The sequence below is a fragment of the Bactrocera oleae genome, chromosome 6 (assembly GCF_042242935.1).
Source record: "Bactrocera oleae isolate idBacOlea1 chromosome 6, idBacOlea1, whole genome shotgun sequence".
Classification (NCBI taxonomy): domain Eukaryota; kingdom Metazoa; phylum Arthropoda; class Insecta; order Diptera; family Tephritidae; genus Bactrocera; species Bactrocera oleae.
This window is the reverse complement of record NC_091540.1, coordinates 4,355,936-4,372,789: the sequence shown is the minus strand read 5'-3', so window position 1 is coordinate 4,372,789 and position 16,854 is coordinate 4,355,936. Positions and strand designations below refer to the sequence as shown.

At 34.5% G+C, this 16,854-nt stretch overlaps 6 protein-coding genes across 7 annotated transcripts in view; 1 reads left to right on the top strand and 5 right to left on the bottom strand.

Annotated features, from left to right (window-relative positions):
- The window catches only part of RhoBTB (Rho-related BTB domain containing), a 33,496-nt gene extending 30,743 nt beyond the window's left edge, over nt 1–2,753 (bottom strand). For both annotated transcript variants that reach the window (XM_014237609.3, XM_014237611.3), the window contains exon 1: nt 2,294–2,753. The gene's annotated coding sequence lies outside the window, so the exon portion shown is untranslated. The remainder of the gene's footprint in view (nt 1–2,293) is intronic.
- Nucleotides 2,754–3,208: 455 nt separating this feature from the next.
- On the top strand, nt 3,209–16,730 carry Ide (Insulin degrading metalloproteinase). Its single transcript, XM_036358248.2, has 18 exons — nt 3,209–3,551; nt 3,685–3,840; nt 3,998–4,132; nt 4,201–4,471; nt 4,550–4,655; nt 4,778–4,900; nt 4,962–5,164; nt 5,254–5,339; nt 5,408–5,522; nt 5,616–5,753; nt 5,821–6,027; nt 6,098–6,448; nt 6,509–6,740; nt 6,812–7,018; nt 7,080–7,237; nt 15,589–15,723; nt 15,792–16,001; nt 16,438–16,730. Exons 1-18 carry the CDS (start codon nt 3,469–3,471, stop codon nt 16,666–16,668), a joined length of 3,147 nt encoding a protein of 1,048 aa, XP_036214141.1. The 5' UTR covers nt 3,209–3,468; the 3' UTR covers nt 16,669–16,730.
- LOC106619492 (myelin-associated oligodendrocyte basic protein) lies at nt 7,711–8,360 on the bottom strand. The gene is made up of 2 exons (XM_070110940.1): nt 8,235–8,360; nt 7,711–8,161 (listed from the first exon to the last, which is right to left on the bottom strand). The coding sequence occupies exons 1-2, from the start codon at nt 8,286–8,288 to the stop codon at nt 7,787–7,789; spliced, it is 429 nt and encodes a 142-aa protein (XP_069967041.1). The 5' UTR covers nt 8,289–8,360; the 3' UTR covers nt 7,711–7,786.
- LOC106622140 (uncharacterized) lies at nt 10,255–10,708 on the bottom strand. Its single transcript, XM_014241226.3, has 2 exons — nt 10,586–10,708; nt 10,255–10,511 (listed from the first exon to the last, which is right to left on the bottom strand). Exons 1-2 carry the CDS (start codon nt 10,691–10,693, stop codon nt 10,326–10,328), a joined length of 294 nt encoding a protein of 97 aa, XP_014096701.3. The 5' UTR covers nt 10,694–10,708; the 3' UTR covers nt 10,255–10,325.
- On the bottom strand, nt 12,803–13,347 carry LOC106622151 (uncharacterized). The gene is made up of 2 exons (XM_036357713.2): nt 13,223–13,347; nt 12,803–13,069 (listed from the first exon to the last, which is right to left on the bottom strand). The coding sequence occupies exons 1-2, from the start codon at nt 13,274–13,276 to the stop codon at nt 12,857–12,859; spliced, it is 267 nt and encodes an 88-aa protein (XP_036213606.2). The 5' UTR covers nt 13,277–13,347; the 3' UTR covers nt 12,803–12,856.
- Nucleotides 13,910–14,536, bottom strand: LOC106622150 (keratin, type I cytoskeletal 15). Its single transcript, XM_014241238.3, has 2 exons — nt 14,414–14,536; nt 13,910–14,337 (listed from the first exon to the last, which is right to left on the bottom strand). The coding sequence occupies exons 1-2, from the start codon at nt 14,465–14,467 to the stop codon at nt 14,137–14,139; spliced, it is 255 nt and encodes an 84-aa protein (XP_014096713.1). The 5' UTR covers nt 14,468–14,536; the 3' UTR covers nt 13,910–14,136.
- Nucleotides 16,731–16,854: the final 124 nt, after the last annotated feature.

Sequence of the window (16,854 nt, the reverse complement as noted above, 5' to 3'; positions counted from 1 at the left end):
TACATTTTCCCCAGTCTCTATTTGATATTCACAGCAATGGAAAATTTTGCCACTGATTGCATTATTTGTCAACAGCTCAGCTCCTTTGCATCAAGAGAGAAACTGCAAGAGCATAAACATACATACACACATATGAATGTGCATAAATCACAGATACGAGTGATAAGCGAAGCAAGGGGAATTTGAATTGGAAAAGCGAGAGTAAATAAAATGAATAAAACCGCGAGTGAGTGAACTGGAAGTGTAAGCAATTAATTGCTGCTTCATTGAATGATGCCGCAAACTGCAATATGTACATAGATATATATAAGTATATAAATATGGTATTGAAAGAGTAATAGTACAAACAGAGAATTATTATTTTCATCACCCTACCAACATTATAATTAAATTATGGATTTTTTCTTCAAAGTAATTTTAGAGTAGTAGTAAAGATTTTTAACGTCATTTTGATTGGTCAATTTGTATGACAGCTACGTATATATGCTATAGTGGCGCGATCTAACCAATATGTATGAGCATACTATCCTTGCTTTGGAATAATCCATGCCAAATTTAGTAAAGATATTTTGTCAAATAAAATTTTTTTCCATAGAAGAGCTTGAATTTGATCGTTCTATTTGTATGACAGCTTTATGTTATAGTGGTCCGATATCGGTGGTACAGACAAATGAGCAGCTCTTTGAAACTAAGTTCGCATATATAATATTATACATAAACAGATGAGACGAACATTGCTAAATGGACTCAGCTTATCACGTGGATCATTTATATATACATTTAATGGGGTCTCACACTTTTTCTTCTGGGTGTTGCGAACTTCGGGATTTCAAAACGAGTTTTTTACTTAAAGTTTATATAAAGTGCCTGGAACTTCTCATATGTTTGATCTAATACCTTCTCGAGCGAGTTTTGATGTTTTCCAACGGATTCCAAATCGGACATACTATAAATTTCAAGGCATCTAAGAACGCTCAATGGGTTCAAAACTTGATGCTGCGAGACAATTATTAGAAACAATTATTGTAATAATTTATATATTATTTTACTAAACTGTTAGGCTTCAATGACCAGAAAACAAATTACGGCAATCATTCAATAATCAGCAAATAAAATGGCAATTCAGTGAGAGTAAGTAAATGCATGATATATATATACGTTTGTATATGTATGTATGTGCCTTTAAATGCAACAATCCCATACGTAGCCAAATAACATAAAATAATAGTAATGAAAATATTTCAAGAATATTAACGGCGGACTACGTGCTGAAACGCACATGAAGGCATCCAGGCAACCACGACAAAGGAACTACAAAAATGTTGTACTTGTATGATTGCAGTAGTTAAATTTCACATAATTTTTAGCTGATTCATAAATTTATTTTTTTAAAGCGACAGTTTTAACAATCGCTAAGTTTTTTTTCTTTATTATTATTTTTTGTTTATTTTTTATTTTATTTTTTTTTTTTGATAGGGCAGACAATGCATTTAACAATTTACAATACGTATATATCTGCATATGCACATATACATATGTATAGCCATGAGTACCTTTGTTTTTGTTGCTACTAATGAGCAGTCGCTATTTCCCTACATCATCTACATATATATAAGAGTACATTTATGTTTGCATGCAGCACATTGTAAGGTATGCTTTGTTGTATAGTTATGTGTGTATGTACTATCTGCTGCTGGAACTGCCTGGTCGCCCTGGCTTGTATGCCACTTGGCATATTGATTTTCTACACACGCCACCATACCGCCGCACCACTAAACCCTTTAACTGCCTTTTCCACACGCCATAGCATATGTGCATGCATGTACCTGTATTGCAGCACGTCACTGCACTGCATTCACTTTTTCCAATTATAATTTTTACAGCCGGCTTGGCAGTGCTTCTTTGGGGCTCGCCTGCATGTAAGAATTTACTATTCTATTAGCTACTGCGATGTTTCCATTTTTTCTTATTAATTTAAATGTTACTTTAATTCCAAATGCATACGTTGAAAATAAGTTTCAGCAGTTGTAAAATAGGTGCTCAACCCTTTTAGGAGGTTTGCATTTACATATATTGTATATGGATGATAGTTAGAAGTAGGGAGATCGCCAGAAAATTGATTTTTCTTGTGACATTTCGTTTTCATGCAAAAAAAAAACTGCTGCACTAGTAGTAACTGCACAAAACTTTGCCACACAATTGCAGTAGCTGATTTTTCGCTACCTGTTTATTATAATAAAATAATTTTAATATTAATATGTAGTTATTTAAATGCGATTTTCACTACTCTTACCTCTCGTTATACTTTAATTTTTATTTATAGTTACATACATATGTATGTAAATTTATACATATATTCGCAAACTTATTGAAATTTTTTATGCACTTTTTCACTTTATTTATCTCTATTATGTTTATTGCACTTTGGTTCTAGTTGCGCACAGATTTTTTACATCTATTCTACTATGCTCCATTAACTTTTTTATTGTTCACATTGCAGCTAATTCTGCATTTGCTTTTAATTTATGCACTTCGTCGCATATTACGTCGTTTATGCACTTTTACCGTTAAATTCTTAGAGTAATGAAAATAAAATTTTAAATGTTTATACTGTATTCGCAACAGATATTTTCTTTCACTTTATGAAAATTATTTAAGTGGCTCTGCATTGGTGCTCTTTATCCGCTACTTGTCAAGTAACCGCTTGTGTTCATTATTTAATGCGCTCTCGCGGAATTTTTGTTTTTGACTGCTGTCAACTTGCTCCCGTTAACGGTGTTGTACTTGTGCGTCTCGGAAGCGGAACGTTGGAGTTCACTGCTACACGGGAATATTTCAAACACAGGGTGATTAAACGAATCGTTTTTCTTTTTTATTTCAAAAAACCCAACTAGCGTTACTGGAACTAAGCGTTTTTTTAACGATGTAAAATAAAATATGCTGTGTTTAAGACGAATTAAACCTACTTACCGCCTTAGAGTAAATACTTATATAATATGTCAACCTTTTAACTGTTCCCCACCCTGTAAGTTTTTATAGACTACTTAATTCTCATTATCAAAACGTAATATCCGCTTAATTTTTCAATTCCATCAAATGCTGTTTTCTTTGCCGCTATTTCATTTCCTTCACTTCCATCAGCTGTTTGCGTTTCATTCAAAAGTCAAAATTTGACAGACTTCAAAAACAACTGATTGTCATTGCTAATTGCTAATTTATAAGATATAACTAGATTGACTATTTGGTTGAGGGGAGCGATTGAGTAAGCAGAATTTTCCACGATTCCAATAGCAGTGGAGCAAGAAAAGTTTGTGTTGTGACAGCAGGTTGTTAGCACATCAATTTGCCAACAGAATTGTTAGTTGGTGTTTTATAAAAGCAAATTTTACCGAAACAAAAGTACAAACCTAGTGGTTATTATAGGGTACATAGGAAGTGTAGCAAAAACAACAATATAATAGAACATTAATGTTTATTAGACAAGCCTTAGTATTATGCTGTAGACAACAACTGCAGACACGATCAATAATAAGCGCAAATAACATAAAAAGGTATGTAAGTGAAAAAAGCAATTAATTATTATGCAAATGCTGGTCGCATGGTATTATTGAATGATGAATGAAGATATATACATATGCACATATTTATTATGACAATCGCTTTTGAATTTCACAACATTTACAGCATTTGGGTGAACTCCAGTTTTTTGTATACGCGTGCCGAAGCAAACTTCATATTTCAGCGTAAAATGAGCGCTTCAAGCACTACGGCGGCAGGCGAATCAGGTGGCATTAACAAGATGCCACTAAAGAAACCACAAGAGATAGAAGCTATAGTACGGTAAGTTAGCACTCATTACATTCCTGTGTAGGCACTCGAGCAATCACAACGACTAAATGCATATTGATTACAATAACAAAAAACTATTAAAATGGCAATGCACGTACAAACCAGTTATATATACCCACTAATACATTTCTTTCCTTTATTTTCGAAGTTTAAATGATATTACCAAATCTGAGCAAGATACAAGAGACTATCGTGGCCTGCAGCTGGAAAATGGTTTAAAAGTGCTACTGATCAGTGATCCCAAAACGGATGTTTCGGCAGCAGCGCTGGCAGTACAAGTTGGGTGAGTGCAATTATGAACGCAATACATTGCAAATTTTTCTGTTTATACAAAATTAATTTTGCATACAGCCATATGTCCGATCCCGATAACCTGCCCGGTTTAGCGCATTTTCTCGAGCATATGCTGTTTTTGGGTACTGAAAAGTACCCCCACGAGAATGGCTATACCACCTATTTATCGCAAAGTGGTGGTAGCAGTAATGCAGCTACATATCCATTAATGACCAAGTATCACTTTCATGTGGCGCCAGATCATTTGGATGGTGCGCTCGATCGATTTGCGCAATTCTTTATAGGGCCCTTGTTCACAGCTAGTGCCACCGAGCGCGAAATTAATGCGGTAAGCTATTTGTATATGATAAAAATACTATCTAATAATATTTGCTAAGCTAAACTTTATGCTTTTCCGGTTTTAAAGGTCAATTCAGAGCATGAGAAAAATTTACCAAGCGATGTATGGCGCATCAAGCAAGTGCATAAGCATTTAGCAAAGCCGGATCACCCGTATTGCAAATTTGGTACTGGTAAGTAACGGTATTTTTTTATTGCATATACATAATTAATGTAACGCAAGGTGATTTACTATCATTAGCACATACAAAATACGTTTTTTATTAAAAATAATAAAATTTGTAACCTCTAACAGGCAATAAAGCAACACTCCATGACATACCCAAATCGAAGAACATTGATGTCCGTGAAGAACTTTTAAAATTTCATAAGAAATGGTATTCCGCGAATATTATGAGCTTAGCGGTACTGGGCAAAGGTAAAATACATAAAAACATCGCGCAAGATTATAACAATAAAATATATACATTTTTTTCCAGAGTCTCTTAACGAGCTCGAAGAAATGGTCATTGACAAGTTCGCCACTATCGAGAATAAAAATGTTGAAATACCCACATTTGAGCCTGAACCCTTCTCGGAGGATAAATACGCGCAGAAAGTGCATATTTTACCAATAAAAGATTTGCGCTCTTTAACAATCAGCTTTACAACACCCGATCTGACAGAGTTATATAAATCTGCGGTTAGTGAAACTTGATAATATTAGATACGATTATGAAATGTTATTCTATTTTTTGTTTATGTTTTTTTTTTGTTTTTACTCAACTCTAGCCCGACAGCTATCTCTCGCACTTGCTTGGGCATGAGGGCAAAGGCAGTATTCTCTCTGAACTGCGTAAATTGGGCTGGTGCAATGAGTAAGTTATAAATTAAACCAACGAAAACGTAAATTTCAAACTTTTAATGTTTTCATTTTTATATTTAGTCTAATGGCTGGTCATCAGAATACATTAAATGGATTTGGTTTCTTCGAGATTGTTGTTGATCTCACGCAGGAGGGTATGGAGCACGTTGATGACATCGTCAATATTATTTTCCAGGTGCGTGAACATTTTATAACAAATTGCACATAAAAAAAATGAAATAGTTGTAAAATAGTTTTCTAAACTATTTAAATATTATAATTGTTTTAGTATTTGACAATGGTGCGCAAGGAGGGTCCAAAGAAGTGGATTTTTGATGAATATGTTAAAATAAATGAAATACGTTTCCGCTTCAAGGACAAAGAGCAGCCCGAAAATATGGTTACGCATGCCGTATCCGCAATGCAGGTGAGTAAATAGCGATATATAATACATGCCAGCATTATAACTTGAACATCAAACTAACATTCAATAGATTTATCCACTTGAGGAAGTGCTTACCGCACCATATCTAAGCAATGAATGGCGTCCAGATTTGATTACGAAATTGCTTGATGAGCTCGTGCCGGAAAAATGTCGCATCGTGCTTATTGGTCAAAGTTACGAGCCATTGTGTAACGAAATCGAACCGTATTACAAAACTAAATATGGCACATACAAAATTGATGCCGAGACATTGCGGGTAAGTGGGCAGCAAATACACATAAACTTAATTTTTTTTTTATAATTCCTAACCTCAAAATTTTCAACAGCGCTGGGAAAGCTGTGGTCTCAATGAAAATGTTGCGCTACCGCTGCCAAACGCTTTTATACCTACAAATCTCGAATTAGTGCCAGAAGATGCAGATTTATCAAAACATCCCAACATTATAAAGGACTCGCCAATTTTACGGGTGTGGCATAAACAAGACAACCACTTTTTGAAGCCAAAAGCCTGCATGACTTTTGACATGTCCAATCCCATTGCCTATCTCGATCCGCTGAATTGTAATTTGAATCAGTTAATGGTTTCGCTGCTCAAAGATCAATTGAATGAATATTTATATGATGCGGCATTAGCGGGTTTAAAACTGCAAGTGAACACCAAGTCGTCGGGTATCGAGGTTTGTGCGCGCGCTATAGATTTCAAAATAAAATATATATAATTATATTTTTTTCTGCAGTTTTCTATACGAGGCTATAACGACAAGCAGCTGGTACTATTAGAAAAAGTATTGGATCATTTATTCGATTTCAAAATCGATGAAAAACGTTTTGATATATTGCGCGAGGAATTTATACGCTCGCTCAAGAATTTCAAGGCCGAACAACCGTATCAGCATGCCATTTATTATCTGGCTTTAATACTTACCGAGAATGCTTGGGCCAACAGCGAATTATTGGATGCGATGGAATGTGGGTTAACTGTTTTTACATTGAAAAAATTATATACGCTATATAATACTACTTTTTTTCCATATATATAGTGGTCACCTATGAGCGTGTCGTAAATTTTGCGCGTGAATTTTTCCAACGTCTGCACACGGAATGTTTCATTTATGGCAATGTGACTAAGGCGCAGGCATTGGATATTGCGGGACGTGTCAATAAACGTTTGGAGAAAACCAATTCGATTGTGCTGCCACTGTTGGCACGTCAGATGCTCAAGAAACGAGAGTACAAATTGTGTAGCGGTGAGTGGACAGTCCAAGACATTTTAAGAAAATTATATATAGCAGTTTATTATCTTTACAGGCGACAGCTATTTGTTTGAGAATCAAAATAAGTTTCATAAAAGTTCTTGTTCACAACTGTATTTCCAATATGGTCCACAAACGGATCGTTCCAATATTATGTTAAATTTAATTGCGCAAGTTTTATCGGAGCCATGCTATGATGTATTGCGTACAAAGGTGAGTGATGAAAAATTGTGTTATTTATATATTTGAGTGAGATAATGTAAAACGGTACCCTTTAGAAGTGCTTAGCAGCACTTTATAAAATAGAAATTAGCTAAATTTTGCTTTATAATGCATTTTTATATAAATTTAAATGTTTGAAGTATATTAATTTTATTTCGATTGCATATAACTATTATTAAAATTGATTTTTTAAAAACCGATTCTGCAATTCTATAATGAAAAAACTATGATATGCGCCTAAATGTAGGCAACATTTTTTTATACACGGCTGTTTCGTGTACCAATCAAAAAAATATATCTACACATAAACTTTATCGTTGTCTGCTAGCATTCAGTCTAAGATCATTTCCATGTTCTTCAAGTGCGTTCGACAGTTAATCGCTCTTAATGCCACTAGAATTTTGACGTAAATAAGTCAGATCTTATTCGAACATTCGTTCCACTAAATAACATAGCTAAAAAAGTTTTGTTTTTGATGTATTAATATTTTTTATTACCATGGAAGTTTCTATAGCAATATTATTCATTCATTTTGGTAAACTATTGACCACCGCCTTGCCCTTGAGCGCCGCCTCCAGCGCTTCCACCGAAGCTGAATCCTATGCCAGCGCCCATCATACCACCCATACCGCCACCTGGCGGTCCTTGCGGTGGTCCTTGAGCGGCACGACGAGAGCGACTCTCGATAGCTGGCTTTGGTGGCGATTGTGGTGGTCCTTGAGCGGCACGACGAGAGCGACTCTCGATAGCTGGCTTTTGTGGCGATTGTGGTGGTCCTTGAGCGGCACGACGAGAGCGACTTTCTATAGCTGGCTTTGGTGGCGATTGTGGTGGTCCTTGAGCGGCACGACGAGAGCGACTTTCTATAGCTGGCTTTTGTGGCGATTGCGGTATAGCCTGAGCATTTGTGGAGTGCTGTAAAGCGAATTAGGACTACATGTTATTGAGTTGCTTTATTATTAAAACGGGCGAAAAATGTATGACATACCCACAATGCTGCCAAAGCACAGCAAACACAAGCGATCAAAATTAATGCGCGCATTTTTGCTTGAAGCACCTCTCTGTATTTGTTTGAACTGTCGTCACTTGAATACTACTTTCCCAACAAATGCTCCAACCTAGTTTTTATAGTTTTACTACCAAACAATAATTTCTCATAGTGTAGATCGTATCGTAAATTGATAGTATATTTCTTTTTAAATTCAACACGCAATGCCGTACCATTTGAAAAGTAATTATGGGTATATAAATTATTGAAAATTATGAGAATAAATTTTTAAAAACTAATTAAGTGATAATAAACATGATATTTGTTTAATTGCAACAAATTTTCGTGCAACTAAATTTAAATATATTTTTGTTAGTATACATACAAGTACATACATATTTTGAGAGGAAATTTACGAAAATATACGTGAACATATTTTCGAAAAAGCACTTTAAAAATGACTTCAGAAATTTTTAATGATCATTTTAAGTATAACGGGTAATTTACTGCGGTTTCAGTTTAATTAACTAGTGGAAAGTAGTAATCTCAAAACCTTTTCCATTTGAATGGTTTCAAAGTAGCACACTAAGTTCGACAAGTAAGAGCTTTCGAGATTTATGCCTATATTGATACACTGAATAGGGTATATTAACTTTACCACGATGTCTACTACACCCAGAAGGAAAAATCGGAGACCCTATAAAGTATATATTGTATATAAATGATCAGCGTGACGAGTTAAGACAATTTTGCCGTCTATCTGTCTGTCTGTATATAGTCTTACTAGTCGCTCGGTTTTCGACATATCGATTTAAAATTTTTCACACGTAGCAATGAACTGCTCATTAGTCGAAACCGCCGTTATCAGACCACTATAGCCTATAGCTGCCATACAAACTGATCGGTCGGTCCAAATCAAACCCTTGTATGGAAAACTTTTTCATTTGACAAGATATCTTCACGAAATTCGGCATATATTATTGTCCAAGGCAACGGTACAATCTCTAAACAAGTTGTTCAGATCGAACAACTATAGCATATAGTTGTCAATCAAATTGACCGAAAAAAATCAGGATAAAGATCTTCATAAGAGATACGTGGCTATAAAGAACTATATAATAGCTTCGGTGCAGTAAAGTTAAAGTTTTTTCTTGTTTTAGGACTCAAATACGAGCGCAGAAGCAATTTACGACTTTGTTTTTATTTTCGTTATAGCAACACTAAGCATTAATGAGATTTTTAAGAACCACCTTTTAAACTAAAAAGCAAGCTATTAAAAATTTTGAGAAATGCTGTCGAATTGGCAAACCTTCGCCGAATAAAAATTTGGGTCCGTTGGTGTTATTGAAATAGTCTGAATAAAGGAACAATACTGCTTGAAAATATTTCGATTTTATAGTGTTTCGGTTCTGATGTCGTTGTTGTAGAGGCGAGAATTATGTCGAGTTGACAGTCCTTGGCGGGATAAAAATCTTAGTCTGTTCCGATTACTTAGACCCGACTGTCGTGGGAACGGTTTCGGTTCTGATCTTCAAGAGCGCCTTCATTGAAGAGTTTGGACTATAAACTCTTTCGTTAGCACTATCTTTCATTTTAAAATAACATCAAAGATATTATCACATAGACTTAAAAGTATCCTAAACAGAAAATGTAACCTAACAAATTTCTATGTCAACCTCAGTAGCTACGAAGCGCCAAAGTTTTTCATATATTTATATATCTAATATATCTAGCAGTCTTTCGGCGGCGACTTGAAAGTTGAGTAGTAGTAGTGATAGTAGTAAAGCCTGTCATTGGAAGTAGTCCTTTCATAAAAATATTAGTATTTTAAATAACAATCGAATACAGACGGTCAATATTATTCTTAGCTGCGTTGAATCAGTAATATAATATTATATATGGAGATAAGTCAAAAATATTAGTAGCTGCAAAGTCCATGCATTTTTTTTTTTGTCTAAGAAAAAATTAAATATTACATACGAGTAAACAGCAAGCAATATTTAAATGAAATATCTTTAACTGTTTCTGCGCTGCTCTGTTTTATTTATTTTTATATCTACAATTGCATAGTAGTTTCAGCTATGTTCTTCATTAATGACCACCATGTCCACCTCCTTTTGCTCCTCCTCCCATGTTAGCACCCATGCCAAAACCCATTCCGGCACCAGCACCAGCGCCACCACCTGCTTCACCACCGCCGCCACCGCCTTGTGCAGCGCGACGTAAGCGACCAGTTAGACTCTTACCCTCACCAGCCATTTGGGTGTTTGCTGGAGACTGGAAAATAAATATTTAATTAGAAAAATTGCGAGTAATGAAAAAAGTCCTGTTTTTTAAATGACTGCACTCACCAACATAGCCGCCAATACAGTGCAAATCAAAGCAATCAATACTATGAATTTCATGATTTCGGTAGAAGCTTGACTTGGTAAACCAGTGTCGAATTCAAAACTATTCATTGACGCTGTGTCTACAGCCACTTTTTATAGTTTAGTTTTTGAAAAAAAAAAAAATGTCAAATTGTGAAGATGCAATCGCATTGGGTCAAATATTCACGTTATTATGATTTGTTTACGTTTTGTCAAGAAATAATTGTGTCTGATTTTTGTATAAGCATGCAATGTGTAATTGGTCTGTTGATCTTGATAAGCATCTGAAATAATAATTATTTTTAAGGTTGTTATTTAAATTTTCTGTAAAAAAAAGATAAATGCAAATGCTTTGTAAAAAATTTACCATTAATTAAATTTTCAACAAAATGTATACAGCTGAAAACTGGATAAAAATGAAGGAAGTCAGTAAAAAATCCTGACTGTCTTTCATAAAATGACCTCGTATAGCGTGTTTAAAGAAAAAGGTGAATTTTGAATTTATTTTTTTAAAATAATTACTTATTCATTATTATCTACTTTGTTTCCTCTTAATGTAATCCCCTTCGGGGCTCGCTAAAAATCAAAATTCAGCTTTTCCTTTGAACACAGCTGGTATATACTCGTATAAATATTTAAGTAGATTATACCGAGCTCATGCTCTTTTTGATTAAAAATCAAGTTACATATACTTATATACCACCAGTAAGTTTATTGCATATATTTGACAGATGTCAATTCCACGAAATAATTAAGGCTCGTTCACAACAAATTTTCGCTACAACGTATATTTATCTTAACGCTCACTTCATACCGGTACACCTGGTACTATTAAAGTTCGTATTATTCAAAACAGTTCGCTTCGGCAGTGTTTTACTGATTATAACTTTTTAAGACGAGTCATACTTTTGTAGTGCGGTATAGTGTTTTCTTCGCAGCAGGTCTTATTCTCAGTGATTGCTTTCAAGCAAACATGCTCTTAAGGTCTGGAAATGAGATAAAGTCATTTTGTGTAAAATCTCTAGAACTGTACGAACTAAATCTATAGTTATTCGTAAACACACATTCTTTATTTTTAGTACCTTTCTCTAGATTTAGTCGATAATCTCTGACAATACATAATAGATATCTTTCGTAAAACTAAAGAAAGAAATAATATTGTGAGCAGAGGTACAACCAGCATTCTCGTTGTTTCATAAGACTTGGCACCAAATTAACTAAGGTTGATCACACAGTGCAGCGAAGAGCAAAGCTTAGAGAGTATTTGAACGAGCAAAGTCGAGTAGTAGCAGTGTGCTTGTCGGTACTTATAGTCAAAATTTAGTAAATAATCAGCGCACCAATTCTTGCCTCTGTTCTTCTTAAACAAAACTGTAGAATTATCTATTTCTGAATTTGTATTTAGACGAAACTTTAAAAGGTGTGTTCGTGAAGCTATCCTGTCGAGTAAAAAAGTTTTCCATACCAGGACTTGATTTTGATCGATCAGTTTGTGTGGTTACTATATCCCCTAGTAGTCGGAAAATTGGCGGTTCCGACAAAATACCAGCTGTTTAGAGATTTAGATAGGTATCTTAAGAACTAAGGGACTTGTTCGCGTATAGGTGGTCATGCTGAGCAGTTATAACTATATTATATATACATTTTATAGGTTCGTCGACAAATTTAATATATCCTGTGCAGCGTATAATGACGAATATTTAAAGGGTGCTTTACCGTAAAATCAAAAAAATATAACACTTATAAGAGTGGTATTGTAGAATGGCTGAGAACTGCAATCCTGACGAGTTTGTAATGGAAGACAATCTCGTCTCAATATCATCAGACTGAAAGCAGTGTGGAGTTCCGTTAATATTATTTCCAGGTGCGAATCGTAAAAGGAGACGAGACAGTACGATTAAAACCCTTGACTTCAGGTGAACTGGCTGGAGTCGAAAATAAAGGATGTTAGATTTCTTATGAATTCAAGACGATTTATTATTCAATTCATTAAGGTTTAATCAACCTTCAGCAGCTTTTTTGGGCCCCAAGGATGCTGTTTGTAATAGGATAAGTGGTCTCTTAATCGGAATTTAGCCTTAATAACCTAACTCTCTGTTTTAGTCGTTGCTTTACTCTCCCTTTCTAAACAGTATTGCATTTGGATGCTTATGAGTAAATTCGACCAAAAATTCTGTATTAAATGAAAATCTCTTCAAATATAATATTTCTGTACTGCTCTGTTTAATTGCACTAAATATTTGAAAACTAAAATTATTGGCCTCCTTGTGCACCGCCACCTCCTTGTGCTCCTCCTCCCATATTAGCGCCCATGCCAAATCCCATACCGGCACCAGCACCACCACCTGCGCCACCACCACCGCCACCGCCTTGAGCAGAGCGACGTGCGCGATCGATTAGGCCATTACTTCCACCAGGCATCCCAGGCATTTGAGGCATTTGGGGCATTTGAGCATTGGTTGGGTACTGGCAAATAAATTAAATATTTAATTAAGAATATGAAAAGTTGAAAGTTTAATATTTTTATGGTTATTTGCACAAAAAGATTAAAAATTATTTAAAAAATTGAAAATTTTTGCATATTGAAAATATCCTTTTTATTTTAATCCTTTGACTCACCATCATCACCGCCAATACTGTGCAAATCAAAGCAATCATTGCTATGAACCTCATGTTTCCAGAAAAAATCGATGACGTTTTTGAACAGTAGTAAATTGAAAACTAACTTAGTTCAATGTCATCGCACTCCCTTTTTATAGTTTAGTAGCTAGAAATACTAGTTTAGACCACATTACATACATATAGAAAAGATGCTATCTCAGTGATTTATTTAAACATGAAATAAATTTTTTTTTTACATTTTGTTAAAGAATAATTGTTTGTGACTCTTTCTGTAACATGCAACATTAATTTAGTCACTTATTTATCTTCCCATAAATATATTTAGTATATATATGTTAGTTAACTGCTCTTTCCAAGCTAAGTAACTTTGGGGAAGTTAAGTTTAGAGCTCAGCGTGCGTGTAAATTTTTGCTGCCAAATTGTAACGCCAAGTGCAGTCCGAAACTTACCTAGTGAGTACTTTTAACGCAGAAGATACCGCCATTTTTTTTTTTACTATTATATACTTCATCTATCACAACTTAATCGATAGAAAATAGAAAGAAATTTCCTTGGAATGTACTATTGCAAAAGACCATGCCTACACCTTCAATCACTCTGTTCCTATTAAATTTTGGTGCGATGGATAATAGGTACAGTCTGCCTAAACTTGTAATTAATAAAAAATAGCATACTTCGCAAATATACTTTGCAGTTGATATCTAACGTGGTTATAATTCATTTATTATTATTCACATATTTTGTATGAATTTTTAAATGTTCATGTACAATATTTGAGTTGTTGGTGCGCTTTACTATATTTGGTTGTTACGATTTGAGTGTAGAATTATTTGAAACGTTGTCCCTTTCGTTGTCCTTTTCGATATGCAATCGTTGCCAAAAGTGCCGTTATGTTTTATTGCTTCAAATATTTAATGGACACTTTGTCCACCTCCTTCAGCGCCTGCTTGGCCACCCATATTTGCACCGAAACCAAAACCCATGCCAGCACCAGCGCCACCACCTGCACCGCCACCGCCCCCTTGCGCGGCACGACGACTCATATATCTGAAGGGTTGAACGGACATCTCTGAACTTTCAGATGTCACTGGTGTTCCAGCATTGCACCGATGCTACATAAAAAAGTTTGAGTAGTTAGTAGATGCTACTTGAAATTATTACTATTTTATTTTATTTTATTTTATTTACCATCATAATGCTCAATACGGTGCCAATAAAAGCAATTAGAATTATACTACGCATATTTTTGGCACAAATTTTATTACTTCGTAACTCTGTATAGACAATTCAATACTACCGCTCAGCGATGCCACCAAAACTTTTTATAGTTTCGTTTTAATGTTTATATTGACGATAATATTTGCAGATTTTATCGCCGGTATTTTGTTTAAAATTTGCAATAAAAATGTTCTACATTTTGTATGCGATTTGTGAAGTGATTTGTTATACATTTTTGGTTAATTACATGATCTTAATTACATGATTACATTATGTAGTACCGTTCACTTTACGATTTTAGGAAATTAGTCGACTAAAAAGTATCTATATTAATATTGGCTCCGAAAATACTTGACAGATTTGAAAAAAATCTTTCACCGTTGAGAAACTACATTCTCTCCGGTGAACATAGGCTATATTATACTTTCAAAAAAGTTAGGGATCTGTACTAAAACGCCAATAATGTAATCCAAGTTGTAATAAAAATTACCTAAAAAACCATGGCCATACTAACTAAACAATCGGAATCAAGTACTTGTATGGTAAACTTTTTTATATGACGTAATATCCTCACCAAATTTGGCATGAGTTAGTTGCTAAGGCAACAACGTAATCTCCGATAGCTGCCATAAAAACTGGCCGATCAAAATCAAGTTCTTGTATGGCAACTTTTGTGTTTGCGATGGGTATTATTGCCGAAATTAAGAATACTTTTGTTTTTACTTTTTTTTTACTACACGCTACAAGTAATTACTTCGTCAATTACTCATGTGAATTACATTACCATAACTAAATAATAAACAAACAGTGTTTTTTTTTATCGAAACATTTTAAGGTGTCGCTAGTAAACAAACCACAGTTAACGTAAAATTGTTCAACAATCTTGTTGAAAATTGTGTAAAGTAATCATGAGATATTGATCTGGCTGCTAATGCAGCACAAATCACTAAATGATGATTTACGAACATGCTATACAATCATTTGAGGTTATGAATTATTGTAAAACACTATATAATTGCTATATATGTGTTTATACTCGTATTTGAGGCTACAAAGATCAGAGAATTTTAATTTTATATCATACAATTTTTTTCCGCATGTGCTCTATATATATTTATGTTATATACTTATATAAAAAATTTCAGGAACAACTCGGCTATATAGTCTTCAGCGGTATACGCAAAGTAAATGGCGCCAATGGCATACGTATTATAGTACAATCCTCAAAGCATCCATCGTTCGTGGAGGATCGCATTGAAAGCTTCTTGGAGAACTATTTGGTAAAAACTTATAATTATAAAAAAATGAAACAACCTTTTTTTAAAGCAATATTCGTTCTTTTGTACAGCAAACTATGGAGGAAATGCCGCTGGATGAATTTGAACGACATAAAGAGGCTTTAGCATTGAAAAAGTTGGAGAAACCTAAAAATGTTACACAACAATTCCATCAATTTTATAATGAAATTTCTGTTGGGCAATATCATTTCGAACGAGATGAAGCGGAAGTGGCGATTTTGCGTAAAATTACGAAGGAAGAGTTTTTGGAATGCTTCAAGGTAGGTTTCTAAACGGAAGCGATTTGTGAAAGAAAAATATTTACTTAAGTAATGAATGAAGAATGTAGGGAAAGATAAATCTGGTGTTAATGCCGGGTTTTCAAAAGTGAAATAGCGTGTTTTAATAGTGCTACCAGGGCCGTTGAGATAAAATCTGGGTTCGGGTATGATTAAAATGAATTGTTGGAGAAAAAAAAACCTGCAAAAAATTGTTGCAAAGCAACGGGCCACGCCGGGAAGTCTGCTAAGAACTCTGAACACGTGAGGGTTCGTTCACCAAGTATTACAATAACAACATCTTGAATTGCGGCAGTCAGTAAATGGTGGTTTTTGTACTTATTAATCGCTGTGAGCAGTTTCTTTATATAATTCCATATTTTGCACCTACCTGCATTTACATAGGTATATAATAAATTGCCCTCTCACTTATTTACAGAGCTTCATCACACGTGCTGGTCCCGAACGCCGCGTACTCTCCGTGCATATTATCTCTACACAAACAAATGAAGTGAATAACGAAATTGACACGACCGAAACAGAAATAACAAATATGGAAAGACATGAGAAAATCACCGATTTGGAAACGTTTAAATCAAGCAAAGAATTATATCCCATTTGTTTGCCGGTATTGGATATTAAAGCGAAAGGGGCGCGTAGTAAATTATAAATATTTTGAAAAACAACAAAAAAAAATAAAAAAATTACTTGCAAACATGTATACATAACTAACACCAGCATTTTTTTTAGCTAAATTATTCGCTTTTAATTATTAAGAAAAAGGAATAGCAAGAAAAACAAAATACAACAACAAGAAAAATTGGTTAAACTCAAGCTAAGTGTTGATTTAGGTGAG